Below are 15,591 nucleotides of genomic sequence, written 5' to 3'. Positions count from 1 at the left end.
GCTGCAATTTCTTACAGCTCAAAATAAAGCTGCTGAAGCACAAATTGCAGCAGCAGGAAGCGGTGAAAGCGAGTGAATTGATAAAATTGTTGCCATTTATTTGCCTCCTAACGCACTGTGGCATACGCAGAGTTAAGTAAGCTTGTAATCACAGTCAGTTGCGTACTTCACACAGCTATAAGAACAGTCACATCTGTGTATAAGGAGAAAAGGTTGGATTGTATTTTAACTTGAGGTAAAATGGACGTCAGCTGTGTTGAATCACTGACCTTGAACACTTTGCTCTGATTAGGTGAGAGTTCCCGCTGCCACCTGAAGCCGGAGGCAGTTACTTCTTGCCACGATAATGGGCTCCGACCACCATGTAACTGTCAGGTGAGATGTTCAAGTTGGGTGGCTTTGGTTTGTCCTTACAGAGCCTGACCTCAGATTTACCTGCCAGCACTGCTCCTCCTTCTCCTCCTCTGCAGGGGTCATGTTTCTTCAGGTAACTCATAAAGGTCTCCCATCCTCCACCCACTCGTACCATCACGTGACGCTCATTCAGCATCTGCAAAGGTGACATGGGAGGGAATGCTGGGTAATAAACTTTCCATATAGTTTCTGGCTGATGCATTTCCAGGATGTTTTTGAACTCTCAAATATATGTTAAGCAGTGCTTCACACACACACACACACACACATAATCACATACACGTGAGTGTGTGTAGCACTGGCTATGAAAGGCAAATGATGTCTTGGAAAGCTTTGTCAAAATCTCATTAAGCCAAATGAAACAGCTCCTCGTGGAACCAGCTGAGCACGCACACACACACACACACACACACACACACACACACACACACACACACACACACACACACACACACACACACCGTGGCGCACCCGCACAGATCTGAAGCACAAGCCGCCTAGCAGAACTATTTTAAATGATAATAATTGCAGCGTTACCAGTCTGTCTGTTAACAGTAGTTACAGTGAGGTCAGTCGTGTCTGAATCAACAAATCGTACACAGACAGCCGTCCTTACAGCTGAAAACCAACTGCTGCCATGGCAACTAATGCCACAATATAGAGCCTTGGAGAAAAAAAAGCAATGGAAGGAGAAATTGAGATGAGTTCAGCTCAGTCCCTCAACTCCCAGCAGACATTAACATTCCCAAGAGGCCCTGCAAAGCCATCCGTTGTTCTGTCAGCGCCAGCAACCCCCCCACCCACCCCCTGCCTTATCAGCAATAAAGCCTTCATTACAGGGCCATTAAGAATGCGATAATACAAGCACATCTCCTCGCTTTATGTATGGAAGTGTGTGTGTGTCACGTGTATGGGATGAAAAAGAAATCAATGGTACAAGCACAGACACACGCACACACGCAGGCGGGAGACACGGGCGGCTTTAGAGGAAACTCCAGACGTGGTGCGTCTCAGCTGTTATCCTGCAGATTAAACTGTTGAGGTTGACAGGGGTCAAGTCTGACATCCTGAATAAACCACTCTCCTGTCACACTTCCAGGAAATATCAGTGTGACTGGTTATCATTCTCAAAACATCAGTCACAATACAAATTTTAAAAAAAAAACTGTCTAAACACAGTTGTTTTTTTCTTTGTCTTCATTTACTGTCACTGGCAAACCTCGTGTTTCAGTCCAGATTCTTAACAATGGACTGTCTAAGCTTAAACGTATTAAATAAAGTGAAAGATAAACTTAGATTTGTTATTTGATGTAGACTATAAATAGCTTCTGCAGTCTACTATTTTCTGGGTGTAATTTTTCAAACATGGACTAATGTTGTCAAATAAGAGACCAACTTAATCATCTAAGAAGAAAATACAAAAAATGAAACAAGTCAGCATCTTTCTGAAGGAGATGATCTACCAAAGCCCTCTTTGTTATTTCAGGCTCCTTTATTTCTGTCTCTGTAACCCCCGCCCTCCTCCCCCTCCCTGCTATGTCTGCAGCCCATAAACTAACGTCTGGATTCCCTTGTGTCCTCCATCGATTCCCTCTCTCCCCCTCTCCTCCTGAAAGATGCATTAGTGTACTCAGGGAAAAGGAGTCCTCTATACACATGCCAGTAGGAGGCAGGCTTTAGCCACAAGCGCTGATTTTGATGCTGTGAGCGCGCTCAGTTCTTAAATTTGACAGCAAACACACAAATTGATGAGCCATACCGGTTCTAATGCCATTAATCTGTTTCGCCTGTTGTACTCGGTTTCCCCTTTACTAGAGATCTCACATCAGCGAGACCTCCTTATTGAATACAGGGTGTATGTCTAGGTGCAGACAGTATAACAGAAACCCTATAAGACAGCACATTGATTAGACCATTGCAGATTCTGAATGGCACTAAAAGGTCAAATTGAGATATCTTGCTAAAAATAACTCCTCATTCGCCAGAAGATAAAGCTTAGTGACTTTAGTTATCCCCAAATCCACTACAGTAAAGATGTTCATCAGATTGGACACACGTTCATGATTTGGAGGACAGTTGTGGTGATGAAGATTTGCATAATCTTAAATTTACCTCTACAAAGCTAACGTCGCTCACATAAGCCTCAGCTACATTGTAATGTTTACTAAATCTGAGCTTACTAACAGGTAAAACGATGACAACAAAGGCAGTAGATTTGGTCCGAGTACAGGTTTCATAAATATTTCACACATTCCTTGTTCATCATTTCTTCACGTTCCACTGTTATGTCAAAGGTCGGCTATAGAACAAAGACCACATGGCTTCTGTTGAGTCAACGTCTTTCTCGAGAGCACTTGAGAAAGGAAGATGAAGAAGTGTTTCTATGAAAACGATTTTAATCAGCTATATGTGATCATGAAAAAAAAGAGTGCTTTTTAGGTTCATCACTATATTAGCATGATGTGTCTTAATATTGTGAGGTGCTATAAATCTCTTTTCCTTCCATCAGCACAGCCAGACGGGGTCTCTGCTACAAAGCTGAACGAGAGCCTAATTGGGCAGAGAGAAGAAAGAGAAGCCTTCCTCTTTTTTAACACCAAAGAATAGCAAAGCACTCCAGGGCCAGCGTGATTGAATAGAGTCCAAAGGGAATAGAGAGAGAAGGGGAGAGAGAGGCGGGGTAGAAAGTTTACACGTGAGGAGGGGCGGTCATGCTCAGCCGCTCATTAACAAGCTGTCTGATTAAACCCATCGCTAATGACTTTGTCTTTGTAATCAATAGTATCTGCTCTTTAAAAAGGTCTGTACACACTGAAGGGTACACTCCCCTAGGAGCGACACAGGGGTTATCACGGTATATGGAAATGGAGGTTTATGGTGTGTTTCCCCACTCACGTGTAGGCAGCTGTGGGTTTCAAGGTAATGGATGGCTTACTGATCACTCTATTCAAACAGCTCATGTTTGTCTGCTTTTCAGCAACCGGGAAAAAAGGAAGCAGTTAAATTTATCTACAAACTAATAATTAGGGATGAAGACGTGATGCAGGTTCAAGGACAGACGTTATATCTGAAAGACTGCATAAAGAATGTGAGCACACAAGGCAGTTTTGATAGCATAGAAAAGCTTTAATCTTGCTTATGCATATGCATTTAGCCAGCCCATGATTTGGCTATCATGCATCTGTACTTCCTCAGGTTTCTAAGAAGTGGTGTTCCAACATATGTTATATCTGTTATGATATGACAGATATGATTCTCTAAATAGGAAGTAAGAAATATGCATTCTGACACTAATGTCATAATGTAGCTGTTGCAACAGAACTTATGCATCTAATAAATTTCATCTCCTGAACAAACACTGTGATCCAACCTGTGAGAAACCTTATCAAGATCTCACCTTTTAGATTCCCAGTGATTATTTTTATGTTAAAATGATATATCGTGTACTCAGAACATACAGCAAGCATCAAGGTCACATTTTCAGTTTTTATAGATGGAGGGATGTATGAAAGACACTGAAGTACATCTTTGTATTCAAAACCGTACCCACATACATGCACTCCCGAGTGGGCTGCCATTTAAAATGCGCACCAGGGTCATATCTTTGCAGAATCACCCTGAAAGAAACATGTTTATTTTTCTTCCAGGTTTGAACTCTTCACTGAATGTCTATGTACTGAATACAATCATTGTGAGCCCATTCGTATCCTGACCACTGGTTGCCAAGCAACCCTGCCTCCCCATCTTTGAGCCTTCATAACACATGCATACAGATGGAGGATGTTTCAGGGAGGCTGAAAGACATCAGGGTCTCCATCCCAAGTGATGCAAATCAGTCCCTCTGACACATTGCACTTGTTGCTGACTCAACTCTTGATTAAACGTTCACACCTCATATGTGATTATGTGTTATCTGTGACAAATGCTCCCATTAGGTGTGGTTTATTATTTGTCTTTTGGTATCACAAAGCCTCCTGTCCTATTAGCAAACATACTTTAATATTTTATTTTAAAAAACAACAAGTTAAAAGCATTGTCATCAAACTAATGCAATGTAAACCGAACTTCTATTAAAAATATATATTTACATACTACTTATTTGTTTATTATGTTTTTATACCCTTACCAGCCACTTTATTAGGTCCAGCTATTCACCTGCTCACTAATACATATCAGCCAATCAAATGGCAGAAACTCAGTGTATTTAGGAATGTAGACTTGGTCAAGACAGCCTACTGAGTTCACACTGAGCAGCAGAATGAGATAGAAAGGTGATTTAAGTGATTTTGAAGGTGGTGTTGTTGTTGGTGCTAGACTGGGTGCTCTGGGTGTTTCAGGAACTGTTGATTTACTAGAATTTTCCCACACAATCTTTACAGAGAAGACAAAATATTCAGAGACCAGCAGTTCTCTGGGTGAAAGTCAGAGAAGTCTTGTTAATGTTAGAGGTCAGAGGAGAATGACCAGACTTTGACCTGAAAGGAATGCAGCAGTAACTCAAACAGCCACTTGTTACAACCAAGGTATGCAGAAGAACATCTCTGAACAAGCAACACAATGAACCTTGAAGCAGATGAGGTACAGAAGTGGAACTACATAGGGTACCACGGCACTGCTATGTGGTCAGCCAAGAACAGGAAATTGCGGCTATATTTTGCATAAGGTCACCAAAAACCACTGTCCTCAAATGGCCTCCATAGCCACTGGATCTCAATCCATTGAGATGTCGTGGAACAGGAGATTCATATCATGGATCTGATAAATCTGCAGCAACTGCATGAAGCTATCGCGTCAATTTGGACCACAATTTTTCAGGAATGTTTCCAGCACCTTGTTAAATCTATATCATGAATAATTAATATAACTGTGGAGGCTAAAGGGGGTCCAACTCAGTACTGGCAAAGTGTACATAACAAAGGGTCAGAGAGTGTATTTACTGCTTCTATTATGTTGGCTAAATTATCTAAAGAGTTGTATGGAGGATCTCAAAGTTACTGCAAAATACAAGTAATTTTTAGGAGAAAGGGATAACGGAAACATACTTACTCGTATATAAAGAACTTTGTCCCCAACACGGTAACAGCCCTTTGGTTGTTTCTCAACCAGGAAGGTGATGGGACAACTGCAGGGTGGATTTTCAATAATGTTTCTTACCTATTACAGATTCCACAGAGAAAACAAACTCAAAAAGAGTGTATTTTAAACAGTGTACCACTGAGATTAATTTCACTGGAAACAAAATACGCACAAAGTCATCCAAAATGCTGGTGCAGGAGCTCCTCCTGATGGTTGACCTGTTTGATGAGCGAGGAGTCAAGGCTGCAGGTGGGGAATTAGTGGGAGGTGTAGCTGTCGCACGGCGGGCGTTTATTGCGGTAAGGCAGACTTTGGTGGTGGATTCCAGGGTTTGGCCTGGTGAAGGCGCTGACAGCGGAGTTGAGGCAGATGTGTTAGTGGTGCAGGATGAAGGGAACAAAGGTGTTTGTGTCGAGACTGTGGTTGTATAAGGAGTACAGGATGAGAGGGGGGACTGAGGAGGGGATGAAAACATAGTTACTGGGTTTGTTGTGGCTGATGGAAGATCAGAGGCAAGCAAAGCAGCGAGGGGTTCAGATGGACTGGTTGCCCTTGGAGTGAGGGGAGCGGGTGCAGGGAGAGGGGGAGAAGGGGCAGGTGGTAGGGATGGCTGGGATGGTGAATACAATGAGAGAGGAGGAAAAATGAAAATAGGGGATGATGGAGATAAGCTCCCTGCCTCCTCCCTCTGCATCTCGCTCTCCAACTTAACCAACCCCGGTGGCTCCACGCCGTACCTGAAAGTGAAATTTAACAAAAAAATTTGCATTTGCACAAACAAATCAACACAGGAGAGAGAACATAGTGATTTTCACATCAAGGTGCTTAAACTCTTGGAGATACTTCAGCAGTTATCACTTAGTTTTTTTTTTAAAGTGAGCACCTAATGCAGCTAGAAATGAAAACTTAAGAGGTGAAAAGTAATGAATGAGTTGCTATAGCAGTGAAAATCATCATGAAGGATAAACAGAAAATGAGATGACAAGAAAATTAAATATAGAAAAGAAAATTAAACAGGAAAACATGCAGCTATTGGCAGTAGAATGAAAACAATGATATAAAAAGAATACATTTCATTTAAGTGTAATGCAATCACAGTTTTATTTTTGGAGCTGCTCTGTGGATGGACAGTTGGTTATTCCTAGTTACCTGGCTGCAATCCGTCCCAGCTCCATCAGGCACAGGCACACCTCCCGAGGCTGCTTGTGGAGGACTTCAGGCAGCACATGCGTGACGTACAGACAAAGAGGATACAGGGGTACAAATAAAAAAAGGTCACTTATCTGAAAGGAAAGATCTTTCCAGAGATAAGCTTCTGTTTTTGTAAAAAAAAGAAAAAAGAAAAAAAAAAAGCGGGGCCTGCAGCCTGAACATAGAGGATATGTTTCAGGAGGTATTCTGTCTCTATTGTGCATCTCTCTCTTTGAACCAGGAATTCCTCAGGGCCCTGGATGTGCTGCTGATGGCATGAAGGCATGAAGTCATCAACAAGTAAGCCACTTCAGTCCATTATGGTTTATGAAATAAAAATAACTCAGTTTGTGTCAGAAAACATTATTATTAATTTGTTATTTGCCAAGATGACAAACGTTTGAGTCCAAAGACATCACATTAGCCACAGCATTCACTTATGGCAAAAAAAAAAAAGTTATACAATCAGCAAACAGCTGCGTTTCTATTGACTCATCTGTTTTGACAAAAGAAAGAAGTTTATATCATCCCCCCTTTGTGTCACTGATGAAGTAAACTTAAGTCTGTCAAATTGTGGTAACTGTATTTTCCCACTTCCTTCAATTAATCAAGTGAAGTGGGTAACTTTGCCTGCAGGGGAGACTCATTGTTGCTGGTGGGGATTAGCCTGTACATTATCATTCCTACGCATCTGCCACCTTGCAGAGACATGCCCATCTAAGAAGTGCAAAATGTTCTTTCTTAGACTTACTTACTGCATTTAACTTGATTAAAACCGGTACTTCAATTGGACTTGACTGGGGTGAGATGTGAGATATGTATACTTCACTTTTTCTGAGTCACAAACATTGTATCACCGACTCACTGGACTGTTAATGTTTTATTTGAAACAATTGGTAGTAGTTTTGCAACTGTTACTATAGTATTGTGCAAATGTTTATAGTCACCTATCATGGGAAAACATACACGGCAACACAGTATATAAGGGCAAAAAAGGATTTGGACTTGTTTGAAAGTCAATATTTGGTATGACCACTTCAATACAGCCTGAACTCTCTCAAGCAAGCTTTTTTGTAATTTCTTTAGGTCGTCTTCATGAATAGTTCTCCTGGCTTCTTGAAGGAAATTCAAAGCTCTTCTTTGGATGATAGAAGCTTTTTGTTCAGTTCTCTGTCAAGCTGATCAAACGCTGCTTCAATAATGTTGACGTCTGGGCTCTGAGGAGGCCAGTCCATGGCTGACAGTGTTCCACTGTGTGCACCTGTATTGAGGTATGCTTTTACTGCACTGGCAGTGTGTTTTGGATCACTACCAAAAAACGAAGCCATTGCCAGTCAGACACCTTTTCAGTGCATAGTGGATGGATGATTTGACTTTTTTGTGGTTATAATTCTATCAATTTTGACAAGATCTCTGACATGGCTGGCTAAAATGAAGCCTCAAAGTATCACTGGGCCTCCATCATGTCTCAGTGTCGTAACTCTCTCTCAAATGCTAAATATTTCAAATTTGGATTTGTTATTCCGTAGGACCTGTTATACTTGATTTTCAGTCCCGTTCTTGTGTAATTTGGCATGCATCAGCCTTTTCCTTCTGTTTCCCTTTCTTAAGAATGACTTCAGTGAACAGTAGATGGAACTAAAGGTCCAGATGTATCTCTTAGGTCCTGTGTCAGATCAAGGTCAGGACATGACTTTCAGATACTGTTCATCTGCTGTACAGTTTTGTTTTTTTAGGCCTACCGCTTCTTCTTTTGTTCTCCAATTGTCCAGTTTCTTTAAGGACACACTGCGCACCATGCTGAGATACAACATGTTCATGTTAATCAGTAATGTGCTGTAAGTGCTGTGAGGCATGATTCACTTGAGCCTTGTATTGTTAAAAGAAACAAAGGTCTGAATTTCTCTGCTTCATTAGGTCTTAACTCACCCAAATCCTCAGACTCGAAAAGGTAAGCCTCATCAACACCAATCTTTCGACACCAGTAGAGGAAGTTGGCCGTGTTGTCCCTGGCGAAAAATGATCCAGAAGTTGCATCAGCTCGCCAGTGGATCACTCTTCTTGTGAAGACCTGTGATTGATTGTTTTCAACAAGCACATTCACAGAGAAGCAGTGGAAACATAAGCTCTCATTTCTAAGAAGCACACTGACTGGCTTTATCCCGGATCAGTGTTTCAGGGTACACAATGGATCCTGTCCAATGATCAACAATAGAAAAGCCTTCTTTAGTGAGTTTGAGCATAAACACACTGAGTGGAAGAGACAACTTCCTCTCCAATTGCATTATGCCAGCATTTGGTGTGCAAGGAGCGCATATCAGGGGTAAGATCTTTACAAAACACGACTGTAGTAAGGAGAGGCTTACTGAAAGAAAACATGAATAGACATAAAAGACATAGACAAGCACTGAATGAAATGCCAGACATTATCACTGCCAACGTCGGACCTGACCTAGTTTCTACCTGAACTCTGACTGTTCTTAAGTTAGATTTCATTTGTTTTGTTTTTATTTTGTTGTTATTAAAATGACTCACATTACGTGTTTTTACATTAGCCTTATCTTCTTTTCCGTTTGGTGTGCAAATAATTGTGCACATTACTTTGTGTTGTCACATCACCTTGCCATTGTTGTTGTGTATCATCTTGTCCTGCAGCAGCTGAGCCAGCTCACAGAGCAGAACGCCATTATCCAAACTCTCCATCAGATTATCTGCTGTGAGGTCCACTCCTGGGCAGAATTCACACATGACACACAGAAATGTCACAACTGTAACTCAGGATTGTTTGCTTTTTGCATTTTGCTTTACTCAAAAAAAGATCTTAGAAGTCGATCAAATATGTTCCTCTATTGGTTTTTCCAAGAGGATCTTATCCATTTGCTTTCATAAGAAGGATTCTTTAACAATCAGATGCACTCAGAATAATCCAATATGAAATCAGTAATTCTGGATTATACTGTAGCTGAGTGAAAGTGAACATGGGTGAACCAAAGTTTGAAATAATAATGACATGATTACATCAATTTTTTTCAGTCATTATGTTTGATTCCAAACATAATGACTCATATATTCACACATTGTAAATAGTGTTAATAATATCTTTTAATACTTTGAATTCAGATTGAGTTTTCTCTAATCCACACATTTCTTTTAAGTTGGCAACACAAAGATCTAGTAACACCTTGCTATCATGATTGACTACAACCGTCAGTTTCTTGTTGTCAGCATAAAAGGATTTGTTTGACAGCACTTATTGGATTGACTCAGAGCAATTGGAAAGTCCAAGAAACTCAGCGAAGAGCTAAAAGGATTATGGATTTACACATAATAGGAAGGTCTCTTGGAGACATTTCTAAACTACTGCATTTCAATGCATTTAAGTAAAATTTATTCAGATGTGTCACCACTCTGCCAAAACTGTCACTTTCAGATGAAAGGAAATTGGTTTGGATGTTCAGGAACACCGAGGTTCAACCCTGCAATGAACTGGGAACTGCAGGAACACCAGAATTATTTTCCACAGTGAAGCAAGTTTTACACTGAAATGGACTAAGAGAGCAAAGACCAAGAAAGAAGCATCTGCTCAGAACTGAAGCTTGTCTGACATTTGGATAAGCCAAATACCTTCTGGAACACTGTACCAGCTGTCAAGGACTGGAGGATGACTTCCAAATTCTTCAACTTCACCTCAAATCAATAGACCTCAGTCTTATTGAAAATTTGTGTAATATCGACCAAATATCAAATATTGAACCAGAATTAAGCCAGAAGCTTGTTGATGGCTGATTGAGGCGCAACTTGCATTTAACATTTATTGGGCGTGTGACTGTGTGGATTAGAAAAAAAATCCAAACTAAATTCAAGATTTTGTAGCCATGTTTTGTTTTGAAAGTATAGTATTATAGCTAGACTGAGTCCCAGCAAAATCTAAAGGTTATCTATGGATCATCCAGTTGAGTACTGCAGTGCAATACTGCAATATTTTTTTGCAATGCTTTTTATTACAGTTAGTTAAGAATTCTGCTGCAAGAAACAGGGAAAACGAGCATATTACTCTAATCCTCAGCTACTTGTTTTGGCTTCCAATCAAATACAGAATAAAAAGTATTGGTTATTGCTTAGAAATTGTTTAATAGCTTTGGGCCTAAATATATAACTTAGGTGTTTAATGGATAAAAACCTAGTAGGCCTCTAAGGTCCGCAAGATCTGATCATCATTGGCGAAAAACAGTATTATTCAATACAGTTTATTACAAAATAAAAAGTTGTCTCACCCATCATGGTGTTGAGCCAGAAGGCCAGGTCTTCTTTCATGGGCAGAAGGCTGGAGTCATGGCGGTAGGGGAGCCACTGGTGGTACTCCTGGGGACAGGCCAGGCCTGGTCCAGAGTGTCTGTACCTTAGTGAGAGACAGCCATTCATCCCCAATCCAGTCAACTGCCTCGGGGTGATGGGACTGCCAAGAGTGGCTTTCGTTGCTCCAACTTCACTGTCCATGTTTCAGCACCAAATGATCTTTGATGAATCCCACTAGTCCAGAGAAACTGGATTTAAAAAGAAGACCATTTAAGACCGCACATGACTCCGGTCCTCCAATTTTTATTCATTTATTGCATCTCAATAGTAAGTAATTTCAAGCACACCTGCTCTTCATCAGTAATGTGCAGAGTAGTGTTGTCTCAAATTAGGGTATGACATTCACACAGCTGACCTCCTGACTTCCTCTGCTCCCTTTACGGATGAGTTCCATCTCACTCCTCTTCTGTCACACCAACCCTCTGCATGTCCTCCTTCACTACATCAATGAATCTTATTCTTTCTCTTTCCCTCCTGTCATATTCACCATCCTATGTCCTATATGTACACTATCCCTCCTATAACTGTGGGCCTTAATTTTATATCTGTTACCCATGAAGAAAGTTAAAATAGATCAGACATATTCAAACTATGAATAGCAGTTAAAATAACTCATATACCTATATGCTAAATGTTGTAAAGGTGCATCTACATCTAATTAGATTATAATACATCTAAAGCCAAATACATAATTTAAAATATAATGGTTTTTCAAGGGTAATATTTGTAAGTCCTTTAAAGTGAATGTACAAAAACAACAAAACATGTTGAAACCTTCTCCCAAAGCTGCAGCACTGGTTTTCATGTGCAAACCCTGTTTTCACAACCAAACAATCCACACAATCATTAATCAAAGGGATTAAACTGACTGCAGGCAGCTTGTGTTTAATAAGATGTACAGCCACAGCCCCGAGCCAGTCTCCTGGTGCTGCTGCATGGCTCATTTGTCCTGTTCCCAGAGCAGTCACGATCGTAAAGCTCAGCACCATGCAAAGGCTTGCTCTCTCTAATCAGCTAGAATTAAGATGACAACATGTACAGTGGGTCAGTGGGTGTGCTGACTGATATATAGTAGAGATATGATTACTTCGAGCCAGTTGACTGACTTTAATGTGTTACTATAAAGTAACAAGGCAAGAAAACATTCTGGATGTTGGGGGTGTTTTTCTAAGCTACCGGTGAGATGTAAAATAAGATCTGAGCAGTCCAGCATAGGCAAAAAAATCAATTAATTTTAAGGCTTGTCAAATGGCAAAACACTTCACAGAGGGTGGAAATATTACAGTTGGAATAAGGATATGCTTCTTGTAGTTCTTTGACCCAATGCAGAACCTGATATATTGCCATTAATTAAAAGCAGAGACAAGTTTAATCTTTTTTACTACACATTCCTACAGCAACCTCAGCTGCACCAGGAAACAAGCCTCATTGATGCTTATGTGTGCGTTCTCTGAGCGTAGTCTACAAGTCACGACACAGCAGCAACAAAATTAAGCCAACGCCGAAATACCAAAAACTGCTGCTCATGTGGTGGCCATCTGAGGCTAACAGTAGGCCTGTATATTAAAGGTAGACAGTTTTACAGGATTAAAAGCCTGACAAAAAAATTGTTTTGCTCCCAGTGGCTCTTCATAACCAGTGTAGGGCGGGTGATTTTGACTGACTCAACCATCAAGACTTTACCTAGAGCTGTAGTTGATTGCTGTCTGCTAGTTTTCACTTCCACTAAAACCAGTCACACAGGAGCCAAATGAGAGATTGGTTCCCATTGTTACCTTACAAATATGCCTGCTGTGTGTTGCAGCCCATTCAAGAAGTTTGTACTCATGCTTATGATGACTGAAGCTAGGATTTTATTATTCAGCTATCTGCCAATATTAGACAAATATGTATTTCTGTGTGTTGCACCTAAATGGTTTGAGCTTGATGACAAAGATTGCTGGCATTTTAAGAATTTACCAAACCATCCGCTTGTTCACACATTTATGCTTCAGTACTATTGAAGCTTCAAAATGCAGAGTTCAAAACCAGTCAACTAGTAGGTAGGTAACGTCACATTGGCCATGTCAATCTATTATATACAGTATGTGATCCTGAGACCCTCATAAATGCTGTGGTAGCCATCCAACAAGGGAAATTGGTGTGTTGCTTAGACAACGTGTCAGATTTTTAATAATAATAATAATAATAATAATATTTTACTCTTGTTTCACACCAGACAAAAACAAAATGATATTGGCGTCCTTTGAGCTGTGCTTCTAACATAACTGATAAAAATCCTGTTTCTGGGAAATCCCACTCCCAATATTTATTACCTTTAGTAGAATAGTGAAGTAAATGCACACCTGAAGATAGATGTTAGGGACCCAGATCAGCAGGATCGCAGCTGGCTTTTTGATACCACCTGTGTTTTATCTATCAAAGTACATGTAGCTCCTCGTTGCAGATAAGCACTACAAGTTCAGGTGTAGTTTGCTGTAAAGCTGACTTCTCTTGGCAGCAAACCTCTTTGTAGCATGTTCACAAAAGATGTCAGGCAAAGCTGCACTGAATTCTGGCCTTGGGTTGTGTGAGATGAATGTGGGAAACTTGTAAAAATACCACTCTGACTAGACACAGTGTAAAATATCATTTTTAAACATTTCATGCAGATGTGGGACGGAGGCAAGCTATATGTGGAGGGCACAGGCTGCCTAGTCTGATGCTGGATTACAGATTGACAGACGGGAGCCTCTGTCTCTAAGAAAACATCCAGGTGCAATATTCACACCTCTGCTACAGGAGAGCTCTGCTGGGAAGGGAAGGCAGAGGTCAACCACTGGCCCAGCTCTCAGACACTAGCAGCCTTTATATTCCTGCAGAGCTGCGTGTAAAGGCTGTAAGACACACACATCAATGCCGAATAAACAAACACACAGGTCCGTGCATGCAGCTCTGATTTACACCTTGTTTACTTTGCCCAAACTTTAATGCTTCCAAAGAGAGATGTGCTTCACTGTTATCTCACACCATTTAATGTGTTTTCAAAATAAAAGCCTAAATCTTCACTTCTAAATGAGCTATTAGAGGAAAACTAGCAAAGTTACACACCTGACTACCTGAATTATTACGGACCTGAGCCAAAGCATTCATTTAAATGTGTCTAAGTAAGACAAGATGTTATTTATGAATGGGATTCTTGCAACCCTCGGCTCAGCTCTGCTATTAAATGAAATCAAAGCCTGGCAGCATCTGGTAAACAACTACATTCCTTTCCTACATGGCAGGCACAGCTTTGGTGTTTACTTTGGGGTTAAAACAAGTAGAAATCATTTCTTCAGCTTCCAACAAAATCTGATGCTTTCTGTGTGGCAACTATTTGAAATTACTATCAATAAAATATTGGACGGCAGTAGCGCTGCTGGCAGCATCTTACTCCATCAGTTTTGAGTCCGTCTCATTTGACTTGTTGGAAAGTAGAAGAGGTAATGTAAAACTACTGAATGAAGAAGAGGCTTCAGCTCTCACTCCACGACCTACCCTACGATGCTTCTAGACTAAATAAACTCCATATCAACACAGGATGAGAAGGTCTATCGCCTGCTGCACCTCTTTATGCTCCTTTGATAAAACACGCTCTTGCTCCAGTAAAACCCTATCAAATCAAATTCTGGTACCAAGATATACATTTTTCAATCTTCCACTGGTTCAAACAATGAGCTCCTCAGAACAGTTTCTTCATTTAGTAACTTCTGTGAGTGCTTATGTGAAAATAAGTTTCCAAAGCTGACATTTAAAGACACGTTTTCTTCTGACAGAAAAAAGGTAAGTTATGGTTAGTTATGGTTAACTACATGTAGTGGTAGTTGTTGTAAAATACACAAGCAACTCTGAAATAGTAAATTTTGATCCATTTTCTATTTCTTGAAATAAATTGTTATGACCACAGCTATGATAATAATAATAATGATAATAATAATAATAACAATAATAATAATAATAATAATAATTCCACATAAATATAAAATATACTTACAAAACGCTCACAGTAACTGTAGGATTCTTCCACAGATGTCTCTTATTCACAGTCTTCTTCTTACGTGTTTTTCGTCTGGTACACACATCACTCACGACCAGATGTTCAGCGCCCTCAGGTCCACCACATGTGAGTACACTAAAGTATGTAAAGGGGGCCGTCACTTTTAAATGCCTGCAAGTTTGTGGTGTCAGCTTACAACCGCTGAAGACAGGTTAGACCGTGGGAGAAAAGAAGGAAATACATATCTGTTGTTCCCTCGTTTTTGTCGGGGATTTTTTCCCCCCTCCATATTTAAATAAATATATTTAAACAGGATATCTTAATTAAATTACATTTTTCTCCTTCTCCTGCTGTTAATAGAAAGTAAACTTGGTTCCCATAGCAACACATTTACAATTACAGTCGAATAGCTACTGAATATTAAAAATGTTTAAAACAAAGATCCTTTAAAAAAAATCTAGTTTGCATGACTGTTTGCAGTGTTTTAATATAACAAAAACTTTTTTAAAAATGACACTATGGGTAAGGAATCATGA

The 15,591-nt window shown here is 40.2% G+C and overlaps 1 protein-coding gene across 2 annotated transcripts; it reads right to left on the bottom strand.

Annotated features, from left to right (window-relative positions):
• Positions 1–328: 328 nt before the first annotated feature.
• gas2b (growth arrest-specific 2b) lies at positions 329–11,178 on the bottom strand. 2 transcript variants are annotated; one of them, XM_085355348.1, is made up of 7 exons: positions 10,956–11,178; positions 9,301–9,410; positions 8,611–8,752; positions 6,640–6,703; positions 5,663–6,227; positions 5,461–5,568; positions 329–550 (listed from the first exon to the last, which is right to left on the bottom strand). In XM_085355348.1, the coding sequence occupies exons 1-7, from the start codon at positions 11,176–11,178 to the stop codon at positions 329–331; spliced, it is 1,434 nt and encodes a 477-aa protein (XP_085211474.1). The 2 variants fall into 2 exon arrangements, with proteins under 2 accessions (XP_085211474.1, XP_085211465.1); XM_085355339.1 differs by having other exon boundaries at positions 8,611–8,760; positions 9,303–9,410.
• Positions 11,179–15,591: the final 4,413 nt, after the last annotated feature.

This window comes from Diplotaxodon limnothrissa, linkage group LG1 (genome assembly GCF_057381915.1).
Source record: "Diplotaxodon limnothrissa isolate DT_005_m linkage group LG1, D_limnothrissa_male_GT1.1, whole genome shotgun sequence".
NCBI classification, from domain to species: domain Eukaryota; kingdom Metazoa; phylum Chordata; class Actinopteri; order Cichliformes; family Cichlidae; genus Diplotaxodon; species Diplotaxodon limnothrissa.
This window is presented reverse-complemented; position numbering and strand designations above follow the sequence as displayed.